The 15,332-nt window shown below is 33.5% G+C and overlaps 1 protein-coding gene across 1 annotated transcript; it reads left to right on the top strand.

Annotated features, from left to right (window-relative positions):
* Positions 1 to 753: 753 nt before the first annotated feature.
* On the top strand, positions 754 to 13,153 carry LOC106789580 (probable serine/threonine-protein kinase DDB_G0282963). Its single transcript, XM_014753920.1, has 4 exons — positions 754 to 774; positions 1,466 to 1,524; positions 10,733 to 11,428; positions 11,948 to 13,153. The coding sequence occupies exons 2-4, from the start codon at positions 1,506 to 1,508 to the stop codon at positions 12,853 to 12,855; spliced, it is 1,623 nt and encodes a 540-aa protein (XP_014609406.1). The 5' UTR covers positions 754 to 774; positions 1,466 to 1,505; the 3' UTR covers positions 12,856 to 13,153.
* Positions 13,154 to 15,332: the final 2,179 nt, after the last annotated feature.

Genomic DNA, 15,332 nt, shown 5'->3' with positions numbered 1-15,332 from the left:
AACTTTCAATCGCGATAAAATTAATCGCTATCTTTTAAATATTACGTTAAGGAAAAACTAACTTTGTGTGTAGTATATTTATCATGAATGATAATAAAAAGGATTAAGAATTATCTTACAATTAGAGATAAATAACAAATAATGCACTTAACGCGGTAAGGAGGGTGAAAAACGATTGAGAGAAGAGGGTATGGGTAAGTAGTATCTTTCGAGTAGTTTATGTAGTCAGACCGGAGCGAACGAAGAAAGAGAGAGAGAGAGAAAGAGAGAGAGAGAGAGAGAGAGAGAGAGAGAGAGAGAGAGAAGAAGAGAGAAAAAGAAACTTTTAGGGTAGGAATGAACAATGAATAGGCGTCAACCAAACGCGCTCACGGCGCACTGCACTCGCCAATGGTCCGTGCGAGTTCGGCGAGCGTGGCGAGTTTGGCCACGCCCCTTAAGCGTGGCCACTCTACTCTCTCGCGGGACCTTCACGGTTAAGCATATCGCACGCTTGACGAAGCGCGCATCACGAACGCGTATCCTCGATAGGATGAGAGAGACACATATGCATCTGAATATATGTAAGTTGTATGATGAGAAAGAGAGAGAGAGTGAGAGAAAATAATTTGGCGGGGGCCGTATCGGCGTGCTCGGCCTGCCTTCCCCACGACTAACATAAGCGGCAAAAGCAGAGAGAGTCAAGAGAGAAGATTTCTTATTTCTGCTCTGGTAAATCTGTCGGGGCAGTCAGTGCGAGGCTGTGAAGGCCAAGCCGCGCATCATTGCTTTGCGGTCCATTATTTTCTATTTGGTTTATCTATCTCTTTCTCTCTCTCTCTCTTTCTTTCTCTCTTTTTCTCTCTCTATCTGTCTGTCTCTCTTTCTCTCTCTCTTCTCTATCTTTTTCTTTCTCCCTCTCTTTCTTGTACACGTACGTAAACATACAGTAAATACTTATATACACATTAACACGCCTATGCATATTTATTAATTTTGTAATCTTCGTAATTCATACATACATGTTAATAACAAAAATGTATTCATACAATTGAGAAAAAGAAACGAAACTTTATATAAAAGAAAACGTAAAAGTGTTGTTTCTCAGTGCGTGGCCGGCATTGCGCCATTTCAAGTTGCGCCACGCGTTGCGTTAGGGTTGCATTACGCCACGCATACGCGCGCGAAAATTTTAACTTATAAATAAGTAATATAAGTTAAGTAGTAAATAGGTGTTAGAGTGCCGGAAAGTCGCGTGTGCGTTTTCGTTAATTGATTGTGTGGGTGTCTCTTTTCATCATATGTGTACTTTCCCGCAAACGGTTTCAAACGTGGATGATACGACTATTTCTTGACACAAACCTTTTTATTTCCAAAAATAAAAGAAAATATTATAATTAATAGAAAAAGAGAGAGAGAGAGGGGAAGAGAGAAAAAGAGAGAGCGTGGATCAATAGATCGATTGATCTTTGAATATTTTATGTAGCCGACGGACGCAAACCTGGTTTTCCCTCTTGCGCGTATCGATGGATCCGATCGTCCTAGGTGAGCTTATTATAATCGATATTAATTTTTCATCGATTTTTGATCATTTCAATATTATATATATTTTAGGTTGTGCTATGAGTTTCTTACTTAAAAAAAAAATATGAACTTATATCTCTTCTGTTTTAATTAACTTTTTTTTATATTTAACTTACAATTATAGTCAGTATTGTTCGTGTAAAATTTACTAACAATATGAAAAAGAAAAAGAAGTATAACTTCAAAAACTGTTAGGGCGATCTAATATTTTCTGTTTTTTATTTAATCATGCATTTTTGTCTGTTTTGTAATATAATGAGATATATGGCGACGATAAATGATATTACGTATTTATCTATTGATATCGTACATAAATATGTCTATTTTAAAAATATACATACGTCTAAAATATACGAGGGAGAATATCGCGATAATCTCGTTTCAAAATACGCGAGACAATGAGAATCTAAATGTCGTCGGTTGTTTTATATGTTTCATAAACTAACAGGATATCTTTATAAATTGGTTGAATATCATAGAAATTATTTGATTGATACTTACTTTCGATGAGAATATATGATAAATATTGTAACTTTTATTAATTTGTTATACCTCATTGAATAATAAATTGAAATTATAATTGATAATATTATTTGTCTATAATTCGATTTTATTATTTTCGTGTTTGTTTATTTAATTTAATTTAGATTTATTAAACTTTTCGGTAACGTTAAAGATCGTGCGAGAAACATTGAAAACATGATCGAACGGATCATTGCACTCGTTAAGAAGAGGAGAAAGAGGAGGAGGAGGAGATGAGTGTCATGTTACCTTTTGTAAGACTTTCGTCGAAACATTAATTCCAAATTTATTACCTTTCCGAGATCTTCAAAATGAAAATAGATTTTCTTCTCTGACATTTAAATAGAGTTCGTAGACTGAACTTAATTATTACATTTTTTTCCTGACTCCTCGAAAAATCTCTTTCATTTTATATATATATATTTTTTTTTTATAGACTTCCCGTAAAGTTTTATGGGAAATAACGAAGAGAACAAATTTCTGTTGAGAAAGAATCAGATTACTTCTATATGTTCATTTATTTGATTTTTCACCCTCGTTGGATGTCGATGCAATTATTTTTTTCTTCCGTACTCTTTCTAAAATCAATGAGAGAGTGTTACAAATATTTTGGGACATTTTTTAAATGGATTTCCTCATAAATTGCATTGGAGAAAGAGAAACGAATGGAAATAATCAAAAGTAAGAAAGAAAAGGGGCGCATTTCAATTAAGTTCGACCTATTTTCTTTAGAATCTAAAAGTAATGCGACAGCACAATGTTATGACTCGATTTGGCACCATTCTGACATATCGTTTAATAGATTATAATATAAATGTGTGAGAAAAAGTATAGCTCATTTGTGTTGCATTCTTTTTTTTTTTGTATCATTGTGCTCCTCGTGCATTTCATATTTTCGCACAAAGAAAATCCTAGTGTACGATAATAGTTACAAATATAAATATATCTATTTATACCTATTTATATTTAAAAATCAAAATATACAAATAATCAATCAGATTTACCCGTTAAATAAATAAAATTAATTCCAGATATTGTCATTACTGTTTATCTAATTATTGTCATTATAATGACGTTCAGTTTTTCCTTAGGCAAATTGGGACATTAGATACAATATAGAAACTTGCGTATATATTTGTTGATAACGATAATACATACTGCAGATAGAGATACGTGAGAATGAGATTTGGTCCATTCATAGAAAATACGCCTGCTGTACTCATTTCTCTGACAACCTCTGACCTTGTGGGTCCCGGATGCCCTGTCAAGTCCTTATCGCATGATTTCAGTCTTTTTTAAGCTCATCGGTCGTCGTTGAACGAGAACGAATACGAGTAGTTAGTGAACCAGAGAATCGTTCTTTAATAATTAAGCGTTATTGCGGAACATAATTATGTACATATGTATTACCTACATCAAGGAAAGTCTTTATGATATATATTAAATCAAACATTTTAGATACTTTCACTGTAATGTGTAATTTAATTAAACAGAAAGAGAGGAAAAGGAAGAGATAGAGAGATTTTATATATATATATATATATATAACATTACTCATCATTCTATTAATAAAAGATTAACAATATTATTATAATAATGAATCCATTATGCAATCTTATTTTGCCTTATTTTAATAAATCATTAATACCTACGATATAAAGTTCCTATTATTGATTTGTAATTAACGATTTCTTTTAAATAATCAGTGACACGTTATTCTATGGGCAAAAAAAATAATTTTCTAGGGCCCCCATCAAATAAAGGTCACAATCTTCAAATCAATATTTTATAAACTCATATTTGTAGTGTAAAAATAAAAAAGAAAATCTGAACTGGACAGAAAAAAATTACACACTAAACGTGGAATCCCCAAAATTAAAATTTCCTCAGGGCCCCATGAAGTCGTAACGCGCTACTGTAAATAATTCGTACAGAGTATTACATTTATTTAATTCTTACATACATTGAATCGAGAGTAACGTTTTAAAAATATTATCATTATCGGGCTCCGCTTTTTCTTCAGTGACGTTAAGAATCTTCGAAGTCATTGACACCAATACATTCACATATGTACGTGCAGTCGCGACTATAGTTCAAGACCTCGATATGTAGTCTGATATATTGGAAATGTACGGTCAAGATAGAGGATTTGAATATTCCAAAGGGATTTTCATTTAGAATGATATTTATCTAAGACAAATTCTGAAATTCTGTGAAATTCTAATTAAGAGAGAGAAAAATCTCTCATTCGAAGTTTTATATACACACTCTATTATTTAATAATTTATTATTATTATTATTATTATGCGTTATCGTCACCTTTGAATTTATCACATACTTAACTTCTATATTCTAGTCGTTCATTCACCTATTTATCTATTCGTGCCTTTCATTGATAAGAAATTAAACTTTTTCTCTTTCTCTTTCTCTTTCCCTTTCTATGTATATTGTTATATTTGATTTTAAAACATTTGCAACAAAAAAATCGATAATAGATAGAAAACAATTCGATATTTATTTTTGTTTGTTTGTTACCTTTTTATAGTTATTTTACTATGGTTTAAGTTTTGTTCTACCATTTGAGAAAAATATTTCCTAATTTAACGTAAAGGGGCTAAATAGATAAAAATCCAGGTGTATTTTCCAAGGAGGAGTCCTTTCCGTAGTAGAGCTAGGACACGTTTACAGATTTATTAACGTTCAATTAGTAATATTTGTTTTGGTTAAACAAAGAATGTAGCTTTTAAAATGCGACCAGACTATGGTCGAAATCCCGTTGACAGAGGACTCCGCAAATATTTCTGTTGGCTCCCGAAGAATTCTCAGGTTTTACCTTTGGAATCTGTTCGGCTGACTGTTTCCTTCTTTACTGCTACTGTTAAATATGTTTACACACTACTTTAGATATTATGATTTAGTCCAAATATTTCTTATAATATTTCTTTTAATTTTCTTTATAAATCATATTAATGAGTCGTTTAAACTATATATTCCTTTCTTATTATTTGTCTTGTAATTATTAATTACAAGTACAAAGTATTTACGTGTTCCATTACAAAAAGTCAGAAAACAAATTGTTCGGATAATCGCGATGAGAAATAACAAATGAATAAGACAACCCTTGGAATTTATTAATTATCCGTACTTCCCACGTCCTATTAAATGCGACGTACAAAACTATCATCGTGTCATTCGTCAAAAGACTCCCTCGTTCAATCATCGATGTGCCTGTTATTGCTAACGCCTGTTATTGCTAGAATTACTAATGAAATTTTGCATAGACGTCTCGTGACTTCTCGTGACATCTCGCAAGTAGACAACGATTGGCCACTTGCCACAACAGAACGAGCTGCTTAATGTTGCATTCTAAAGATTTATTATAGAGTAATAATAAGATTACTCAAGAAACGATAGACGTGTCTTTGTGTTAGAAAACAATTTTCATTTACCTAATAATCCTGATATCAAAAAATAAATGGAAACTAGCGGAATATATGGGGTAAGGTAAGGAATGGGGATAATATATGATATCAATTTATTAGGTTTAGCTTTTATGGGTGTAAAATTTGTATAAAATATAAAAAAAAAGTATAAATCTTATAAATAAAATAATTACACGCGCATAACACAGATGGGTGCAATAAATTTGTTATAAATTGTGAGAAAATATAAATCACATAAGGTTAGAAATTATCTGACTGAAAATTAGACGTAGGCAGGGAGGAGGGAACATTCGTTGACGTCGCCATAAAGCAAACTCTAACCGCGGATCGAACCGCAAAGATTCTTTACCGAAACGTGAAACGCACGCTCCCACTTTGACTGCAGAGGAAAAAGGAATAAATAAGTTTGAGGGCATGAAAAGTTTTTTGTTCCTCTATCGAATATATTTCGGTACCACTGTCATCGCGTATCCCAGATGCGAGCTCTGCTACAAACACACGTGCACACCCATACACCAATTCAACGTGTATAAGCGGGATATATTTTGCACGGATATATTTTAGGTAGGCGCAGGGAGGGTTATAGAAACGGGAGAACGAAGATAGAAAATAGAAAGGAGGAAGGAATAAATAAAAGTCTTTCTCTTAAATATAGTCGATACTTATAAGTACTTTTGGTTAAAACTACATTTTTCTGTGTTTTTTTCTTATCTTATTAAATGTAAGAACAAATTTTTCTGTTCATAAAAATTATTATTCTCTTCATATAATTTTCATTATAAATAATATATCTGGTACATAAAAAATAATGTCGTTAGTATCATCAATCAAAATATGTTTTATGTCACAAGTAAAAAAAGCAATAATTTGTTTAGCCCCCCCCTAAAACATGCTTTCTTCCATAATAATAAATTTTACACGACGAGACGTGACGAGTGTTATTTTGAACTCTCCCAAACACAAACGATAAATGAATTGGCGCCCGAATATGACACCTTCGAAGTATGCCAATACTACACGCGAATAAAGACTTTTATATTTATCACCAAGTTTCGTATTTTTCATCTGACAAAAAACGCCTACAATCTTGATTTTTCTAATCAGTATAAGAAACAAATTGATTAAAGCTACGTTTCCATGTGAAAATGAAAGAAAACAATTTTTAACGAAATTAAGAGAAGACGAACTAATAATCACAGACACATGCGAATGAATGACCGAGCATGTGAAAACGAAATCAAAAATTCGTTTTCTATAAAAGCTAAGTAATATACCGACAAAGGGGCAAACAGGGCTCCGATAATTAGCGAGTTAGATGGTAGACAAACACCGGCCGCGTTTTGGGCATCCATATAAGCGGGGACATATGTTCAACGGGTGACACTGACATCCATCACGCGAGATCGTGCACGCCCATTTCTCCTACACCCTTCGTATTTTCATTTTTTTTACCTATGCCTATGCTTACCCTCTCTTTTTATTTTACTTTTACTCTTGAAATTAATTTTTATATTATTTAACATTGATTATTGCAGACTACAAACTTTATCTTTTACACAATTAAATACTATAATATTTATTTTAAATAAAATTCTAAAATAATTTACAAATTAATTATTATCATACATATTATGTATTTTAATTATTTATAAAATATGTGCGATTGACCAAGACATAATGTTGGAATTTTCAATAAGAAAAATATATTTAATTAATGTATCTAAATAAAATATACTATACTATGTAGTAGTATTTTTTTTAATGTATAAATCTTTTCTCTCTAACAGTTAAATTTCATATATATATATATATATCACACATATTTCATATTATAATATATCACAAAAATATAAATTATATCAAGCAGACCATTTAATGATTTTCGTTATACAAAGGTAAAATTCAAAGCCGATAAACTATGTTAGAGATAACGGATGTACCTGAACAAATTCGTTGTAGAAGATCGAGTGAGCGCATCATGCGAATGCGTTCTATGGAAGCCCGAGTTAGACTTATTTCGTACGAATATGCACAAACATTTACTATTTTAACGTAAATGTGCATGTAGGTGTGTGTATGTGCCTTTTCACGGGGGTAGAAATCGTCTCATCGTAACGCTGCACTATACTAACAAATACGCACACTTTCACGCGTATACATACGCGAACAAACATTCTCGCATACACACATACACATGAACACAGACGATCGCGTAATATTATTAGACTTTTTCTGGCGAGCTGTGATGAATGGTCGTGCTCAAAGGCTCCGACGCGTGTAGTCATTTTACACTCGTGTAATACACGTATGTTTGACTTAAGAAGGCCACGACTTAACTCTTCTAAATGTGTGAGTAAACGCATATCGAGATGAAGAAGGAAGAGATGCGAGACGGCTTTTAACGACAATACGTCACGTTTTTTAATTATTTTCTTTTTTTCTCTTTCTCTCTCCCCCCTCTTTTATTTTATTTTATTTTATTTTACTTTAAAGCACTTTCATATTTAAAATAATTTATATACAATAATATATGAAATGAAGTTGGAGAAACGAGAGTAAATGGATATGAGAGAATATGTGTAAAAGGAAAAAAGTTCAAATCAAAGAAATTATAGCGCCCAGAAGGTCAGGGTAATGATAAATAGATTAATCTGTAAGAAAATTGTAGAAAACATTCAATTCTAGAAGAAAATCTCAGCTATAGATAAAGTAATATAAAATTTAATTTTATGGTAAGAAGTAGAGAAAGATAAAGAAGAAGTAAGAGCCACAATTAGATAAAATATAAAACAATATAGTAATGAAGATCACGGATAACGATCGTAGTCTCATTGAAAAAACAAACATCAGATCACGAATAATTTCAATACAATATTTATAAAATTCAAAAATGACTAATTGTAAAAATTAGAAAATACTGTCGAAAATAATCATAAATTTCAAGACTTTTTATTTTATAAATCTAATAAATAATAAAATTCAAAATAATAATATGAACATTTAGAAAATTGTGCGAATCACCATTAAAATAATCGGTATGGTCTTCTTACAGAAGAAGAAATAAGAAAATAAATAAATAAATAAAAAAAAAAGAGAGAGAGAGAAAGAGAGAAAGAGAGGAATACGGTCCAGTAACACAGCATCCCGACGGTAGAGGGGAATCACTCAGCGCGTTTAATGTACCGTGAGTTGCTTTACGGAGATTCAGGATCGTCATTAAAAACGAGAGCCAAAAGAGATGGTAGAAAAAAATGACGATGCAGTTGACGCGCAAAAACGGTCTTCTCAACCTACTCCATATACCTCCCATTCCACCATTTCTCCCCATAACCCCCTATAGTTCCCCTCTTCTACCCTGAACTCTACTCAACCCTACCCTCTGACCCTCGGCAACTTCGAGAGCTCCATCCTCCGACGAAACTCTTCTTCCAGGAATAAGAGGAGGCACCCAAAAGGGTTCCCTTTACGTCGACCTTTTCTTATTTATCGTATCCTCTTCGAGAGTTTACCCAAAAGTCGCCTTAGATTTCCTGATATTTAAAGGAAAAACATATTTATTTGATTTGATTTTAACAAATGTTCTAATAGTTCGAAATATGAAACAACAATCAAATCACGGGGTTTTGATAAAATTGAAAAAAAGATTTAAAGAAAAAAAACATTTGTCTTTGGAACAAGTGTATATATTTATATATTTAGGTATATAGATACTTATATTTAAGTATCTACATATGAGAAGAATAATAAATATGACAGTCAACAGTAAAAGCAAATGAACGTAAAATAGACCTAAATATAGCAATAAATGTCTACATAAAATATACACATATTAACCATTCTCTTTCGATCGGTTTATCGACGTTTATTAACAAAATAAAATAATATTTTTATAATTTTCTAATTAATTAAAAAGAAAACAATTCTATAGAACTGAGAATGTGTTAATTAAAGTTTTATTAATGGAATGAGCAAATTCGTGAAATTTAAGGAATGAATTTACAAATGGAGTTAAATTTGAGGCGCCATTGGAACGGGTCTCCTTATGTTAAAATTATAAATTCGTATGTTAAACGTGAATAGAGGATACTTATGTGGAAAATCGGGAGAACATGTGTCACTTGTTTTCGACGTAATTGGAACGTGTGTCTAACAAGAGAAAAAGAGAAAGAGAAACAGTGTAGATTTTCTGGTTTAAAGATAGAGCTTCCTGTCGTTCTTATGCTCGACAGATCGCCATGCGTTCGGTTAATCAGGAGAAATAGAATTTTCGGTGGATTTGGAATGCAAGTAGGGACGATTCCCTGGTCCGTGGGGGTAACCGTTTGCTAATTAAGCTTTACGGTAAGATGATACGGACTAACGCGAGTCTCTTACAGTCCTCAGTTACCTCATTGCCAAACGTTCTACATCTGCATCTCATTAAAACGAGTAATCATGGTAGAAGGTATAATGGTCACGATAAGAATGTAAATAACTATACCATTATCTCGGTAATTTATTGTTCTATCTTATCGATCTCGTAACACGTTTTGATAACTAAACGAATAAGATTAAAATGATGACAAAAAACTAGGGGAAGGATTAGAAACGAAATCGGACACTTTATCGATTTATTTCCGATAATCATCGACAATTTTTTAGGATAAGAAAAAAGAAGAATTTCATTTTCTTTTCTTTTTTTTTTCTTTTTTTTTTTTAGAAATGACTTTTGATTTATTCTAGGGCAGTTAGTTTTTTTTTGTATTTAAATTTGATTTTCCTTTGAGTAGTAACCGACAAATGATTAATCACTTTCAGGACACGATTAGTTTTTTAATGTAAAGCAAAAAAACGACGACCATCCTTTAAACCGAGTTCGTTGATGCGTCGTTGAATTTTCTTTCTAGAAATGAATTCGCTTAGTTATCGAGACAATCGAAAGAAATCGACATTAAAGTCGGCTCTCCTCATGAATAGAACCGTTGATAAGTGTGAAGGAAATGAGTGTATATATCGTTTAACGAACAAGAAGCATTCATTATTTTCTCTTTTTGAATGAAACTTAAAAAGCCTATCGAAGAAATATCATCTATCTTACTTATATATATATGTTACATATAGAGATATATAATATTTGCGTATACTTTAAATAAAAAAAATACTTATATCGATATTCACACACAAGAAAAATATATAATAAACTGTTTCTCCTAATTCATTGACAGAAAGCAGCGCTGGTGAGATCGGCACTCAACAGCAACAACAACAGCAGCATCAACACCAACACCAACATCAACATCAGCACCAACATCATCACCCTCATCAACAACAGCAACAACAACAGCAACAACAACAACAGCAACAGCAATATGGCGAGGTGAACCAATTGGGTGGGGTGTTTGTGAACGGTAGACCATTACCAAACGCAGTACGTTTGAGAATAGTCGAGTTAGCACAATTGGGGATCAGGCCGTGCGACATTTCACGACAGTTACGTGTCAGTCATGGATGCGTCAGTAAAATCCTTGCACGTTACCACGAAACCGGAAGTATATTGCCTGGTGCGATCGGTGGTAGCAAGCCACGTGTCACCACACCGAAAGTCGTGCAATATATAAAGCAACTAAAACTTAAGGACCCTGGTATATTTGCTTGGGAAATAAGAGACCGTTTATTGTCCGACGGTGTCTGCGACAAATATAACGTGCCATCGGTTTCAAGCATATCGAGGATATTACGCAACAAAGTTGGTGCTACCACGACGATGCATCATCATCCACATCATCCGGCCCATCATCATCATCATCTTTATGCGGCCGCTGCGGCTGCCGCTGGTGCCGCACTTTGTCCTGTTCCGTATCCACCAGCACCGTATCACGCTACACCCTCGCCAACCCATCATCATCATCATCACCATCAAGGTTGGTATATTACCACAATTCGCTAAATATTGTTCTTTTCTTTTCTTTTCTTTTTTTATACACCAAAGTCTCCATTATCGTCTGAAGTACCTATATTCCGAGCTCTTATTAACCACTTGATCGAGTGGGTATTTGACTAACTAAGTAGTTAGCAAATCAGTCTGATCCAAACGCCAGTGATTAATTACATAGGAAAGTAGAGATATTAATAATTTCGTAAGTAAGTAAGTACCCATCTAGTCGATTTATCAATATTAAATAAGAGCTCTTACTTGGTTGATACTTAAATAAAGATTTACGCGAATTAGAAATGCACTTTCTCGACGTTTCATTAATTAGTGTGATATAAATGTAATATAGAATAATATCTCTACGGTTGGGTTTTGAAAAATATTTGAAAACGAAAGAAAATGATATTGTAAGAAGATTTAGGACGTGAGCGAATGATTGAAACGACATGCGTCCATCGCAAACCTGTAGTATACATTCAGTTCTAGCAGTGAGCTCACGGGATGTCAGGCAACAGTCTCATCTCTTTCTTCCGTCCTGATAGAAGCGCGGCCTATTCATATACGAAACGAACCTCCTACCAATTTGGTACCGCTGCGTTTCCAGTTGGTACGTCAACGGCGGTCAAGCTGTCCACGTCATCGTCAGCGTCCTTGATATACAACAGCGGTGAGATCCAAGCAATAGCAGCTACAACCGCAACGTTGACAACACTATCAACAATAGTAACAACAACTGCAGCGACGACAACGACGACGACGACTACGACAGCAACGATGGCGGTAGCGGCAGCTGCAGCAACAGCTGGTATTCTTCAGTGGCCAAGTCCTCATACTGTCCAGGATATTTTATCAAATGGCACGTCAACCAATAATTTTTCTTTACTTGATTCACCTCATTGCACAAGCATTCTTTTCAACAATAACAATAATCACATTACCAACAACAACAACAATGTAAACTACCACGATCTTTCCCTTCGTCATCATCATCATCATCATCATCAACGGCTACATAATCAATTGCATCATCGACATAACAATGACGGTACCTCAACTAGTAGTAACAGCAATGCTATTAATAACGACGACAGCAATAACGGTAGTAGTAATGCCAGTTGCGATAGCCTCTGCAATAATAATAATAATAATAATAATAATGCCAGAGAAACAATACCGAGTGGATACCAAAGTATCTCTTATCAAGCACATCATCATCATCATCACTATCATCACCATCACCATCAACAACAGCAGTATTACGCTTCCGCGCTTTACCACCATCATCACCATCATCATCATCATCCGGATAACTTGAGACCGCATGCGACCGGCTCACCCGTTCTCTCGTCGGTACTCTCGGTCCAACCAATAATGATGCAATTATCGAGTGGTCAATCTGCCAGTCCGTGTAATTAAAACCCGGTCAATAAATGACATCTCATATGTTCATCATTGATCGATCGTTTGTTCGTCCAATTATTATTCAATTAAAACAATCTGGAGTTGTGTGAATTAAACAAGATTTTGTGAAAAGAAAGAAAAACAAAACAGTGCCTTTCGTAAATTCGATTCTATGACTCGTAATCGAACAAATTAACGAACTCAATTTGAAAGTACACTATAAGTATCCTAAATACCAAAGACTATTTCTATCTTTTTCTTTCATGCTATCTTCCTTCCTACCAAATTATTTGCGTAAACGAACGGAGTGATATTTTAGTGAAGTGCATTCATTATTTACATGCATGCAAAGAAGACTAAGATCGTCACACTTATAGCAAATTTTGTTCTTACAAATGGTAGTTACAATAACGAAAAAAAGAAGATCTTGGAAAATAATGTGTTACATCTCTGGTGAAAGTGTTATAATGTTATTTGCTATTACAAATGGAGAATTTTTTTCTTTTTTTCGTGGATTATTTGAAAACGTGTAACGTCATGTTTATTGCATTCTCTTTGTCTCATTGGTAGCCGCTGAGAAAATATTTTCAATAAATTCAGCGGCCGGTACGTTGTTTAAACATTCGTTCAATAAGATCTTTAATGTTTGTTGGAAACAAATATTAACAGATTGTTATCATTAATACGAGATTATCTATTAAATGCATATTACAAATAAATATGTATGCTTGTTGGTAAGGTAAGAAAAGAAATTGTGTTTTAAACGTAATAAAAATAATTTCGTAATTGGCACATAAACGTGATATTTGTAAAATCAAAATGAATTATTATAATTTTTTTTCTTTTAATAAAGAACCTAATGTGCCTAAATATATGACATATATCACATTTCTATGTAAAAGAAGGATTTTTGAGAAAGTATTAACTTCGTGTCTACGAGCAAATCATATCACGTCGTGCGTACTTATACACACGTATTACCAGTATTTAACATATTTGAGTTGATGATTAATACCAAAAAATCAGTACGCGACATAATGTGTTATTTTAATAAATATATGATGTTTAATTATTACAAAAAACTTTGTGCCTCATTGTTTTTTTCTTCCACTTATATAATATACATTTTGTTTAGCTTTTTAGTATAGTATGTATTTATACATATATATGCCATATAATCGTAAAAACAAATTTGGAAAATTTCGAAGAAGAGAGATACGCCATGCATAAAATTCACGCGCAATGATTCTGTAACTCCAAATGAGCTGACGAAAAGGGGATTAACCTTTCGTATATACAAAGATTATAAAAGCAGAGACGCTCCTACTTCGTCCAATCAGAAGCGATCGAGCGTGAAATCCCACCTCTTCGACGAAGTTAAACACCCACTCTTGGCGGACTTTGCTTGGAAGGCTGTAAACAGAACAACCAATCACAATTCATCTCTCTAAGCAGGTAGGTATTTAAATAAGATGTAGCTTTCTGCGAATGTAAAAGGAATCGTTATTAAGATGCAGAGATAATCTTAAATTAACATAAAGCTAGATAATATTATTTTATCGAATACTGGAACATTAATCAAAAGATAATATTGAAATAAACCGTGCAATCCTTTGTAAAATGAGTCCCCGTCATTTCTCATACAAATTTAACCTAAAAGCGTAACAGCAGCAAAGACGCTTCCGCGTAAAAGGGGGATTCGTCCGTCCTTTAGAGTAAAGTCAATTCTATGTATACCTACTACGTTATATGTTCTTTTCTTTTTTGGACATTTAGACACACATAATATAACGAAGGCCAGTCGGAACGGCGTTAGAAGCCGTCCCTTTGAAATTTGAACGTTCGTCCCTACTCCGCCCACAGTATTCTATTATATTAGTTTAAAAGGAGCGACGGGAGCACGAAATTAAATGAGAACTCGTTACTACTATGCGTTCTTAAGAAAACTATCATATCGGCGACTTTTGATTTCTTTTTTCTCGTTTTCTCATTATGTCTTATCAAAAAATTGAACTAAATGAGAAATTTTCCTTCGGTCTACGGGGAGAAGGGCAGCCATCTTGTTGGAGCGAATTTTTAACTTACCGTTTTTGAAAGAGAAAACAGGAAAAAGAAATCATAAATTAAAATATATTTGTTGATAAATAAGAAATAATAACAATCGTGCAATAAATACACTTGATCCTCTTTTATGCTAGTGAGATCCTTAAAATACAGGCGCAATATCTTCTTCTCGTGATGTTTCTTCCTACGGTACGACGCCACCGTGGAAGCGTTTCGCTCGATTAGGAGCTGCGCCATGATGGAAATGCGCTAATATAAATTGCCGAAACTAAGAAGGTTCTCCCTGTCTCCTTCACTTGCGGTGACGGGCGTTCACCGAACCTTTAATTTATAATTAGAATGAAAGTTCTCGAAAACCGACGAAATAAAAAAAACAATCATTATTTTTAATATTAGTACAAGTTCATTCATCAACCCATTTGTATAGG

The sequence above is a fragment of the Polistes canadensis genome, unplaced genomic scaffold (assembly GCF_001313835.1).
Source record: "Polistes canadensis isolate GaletaPanama2010 unplaced genomic scaffold, ASM131383v1 scaffold_192, whole genome shotgun sequence".
NCBI lineage: Eukaryota > Metazoa > Arthropoda > Insecta > Hymenoptera > Vespidae > Polistes > Polistes canadensis.
The sequence above is the reverse complement of the archived record's forward strand: the minus strand, read 5'-3'. Positions and strand labels throughout refer to the sequence as shown.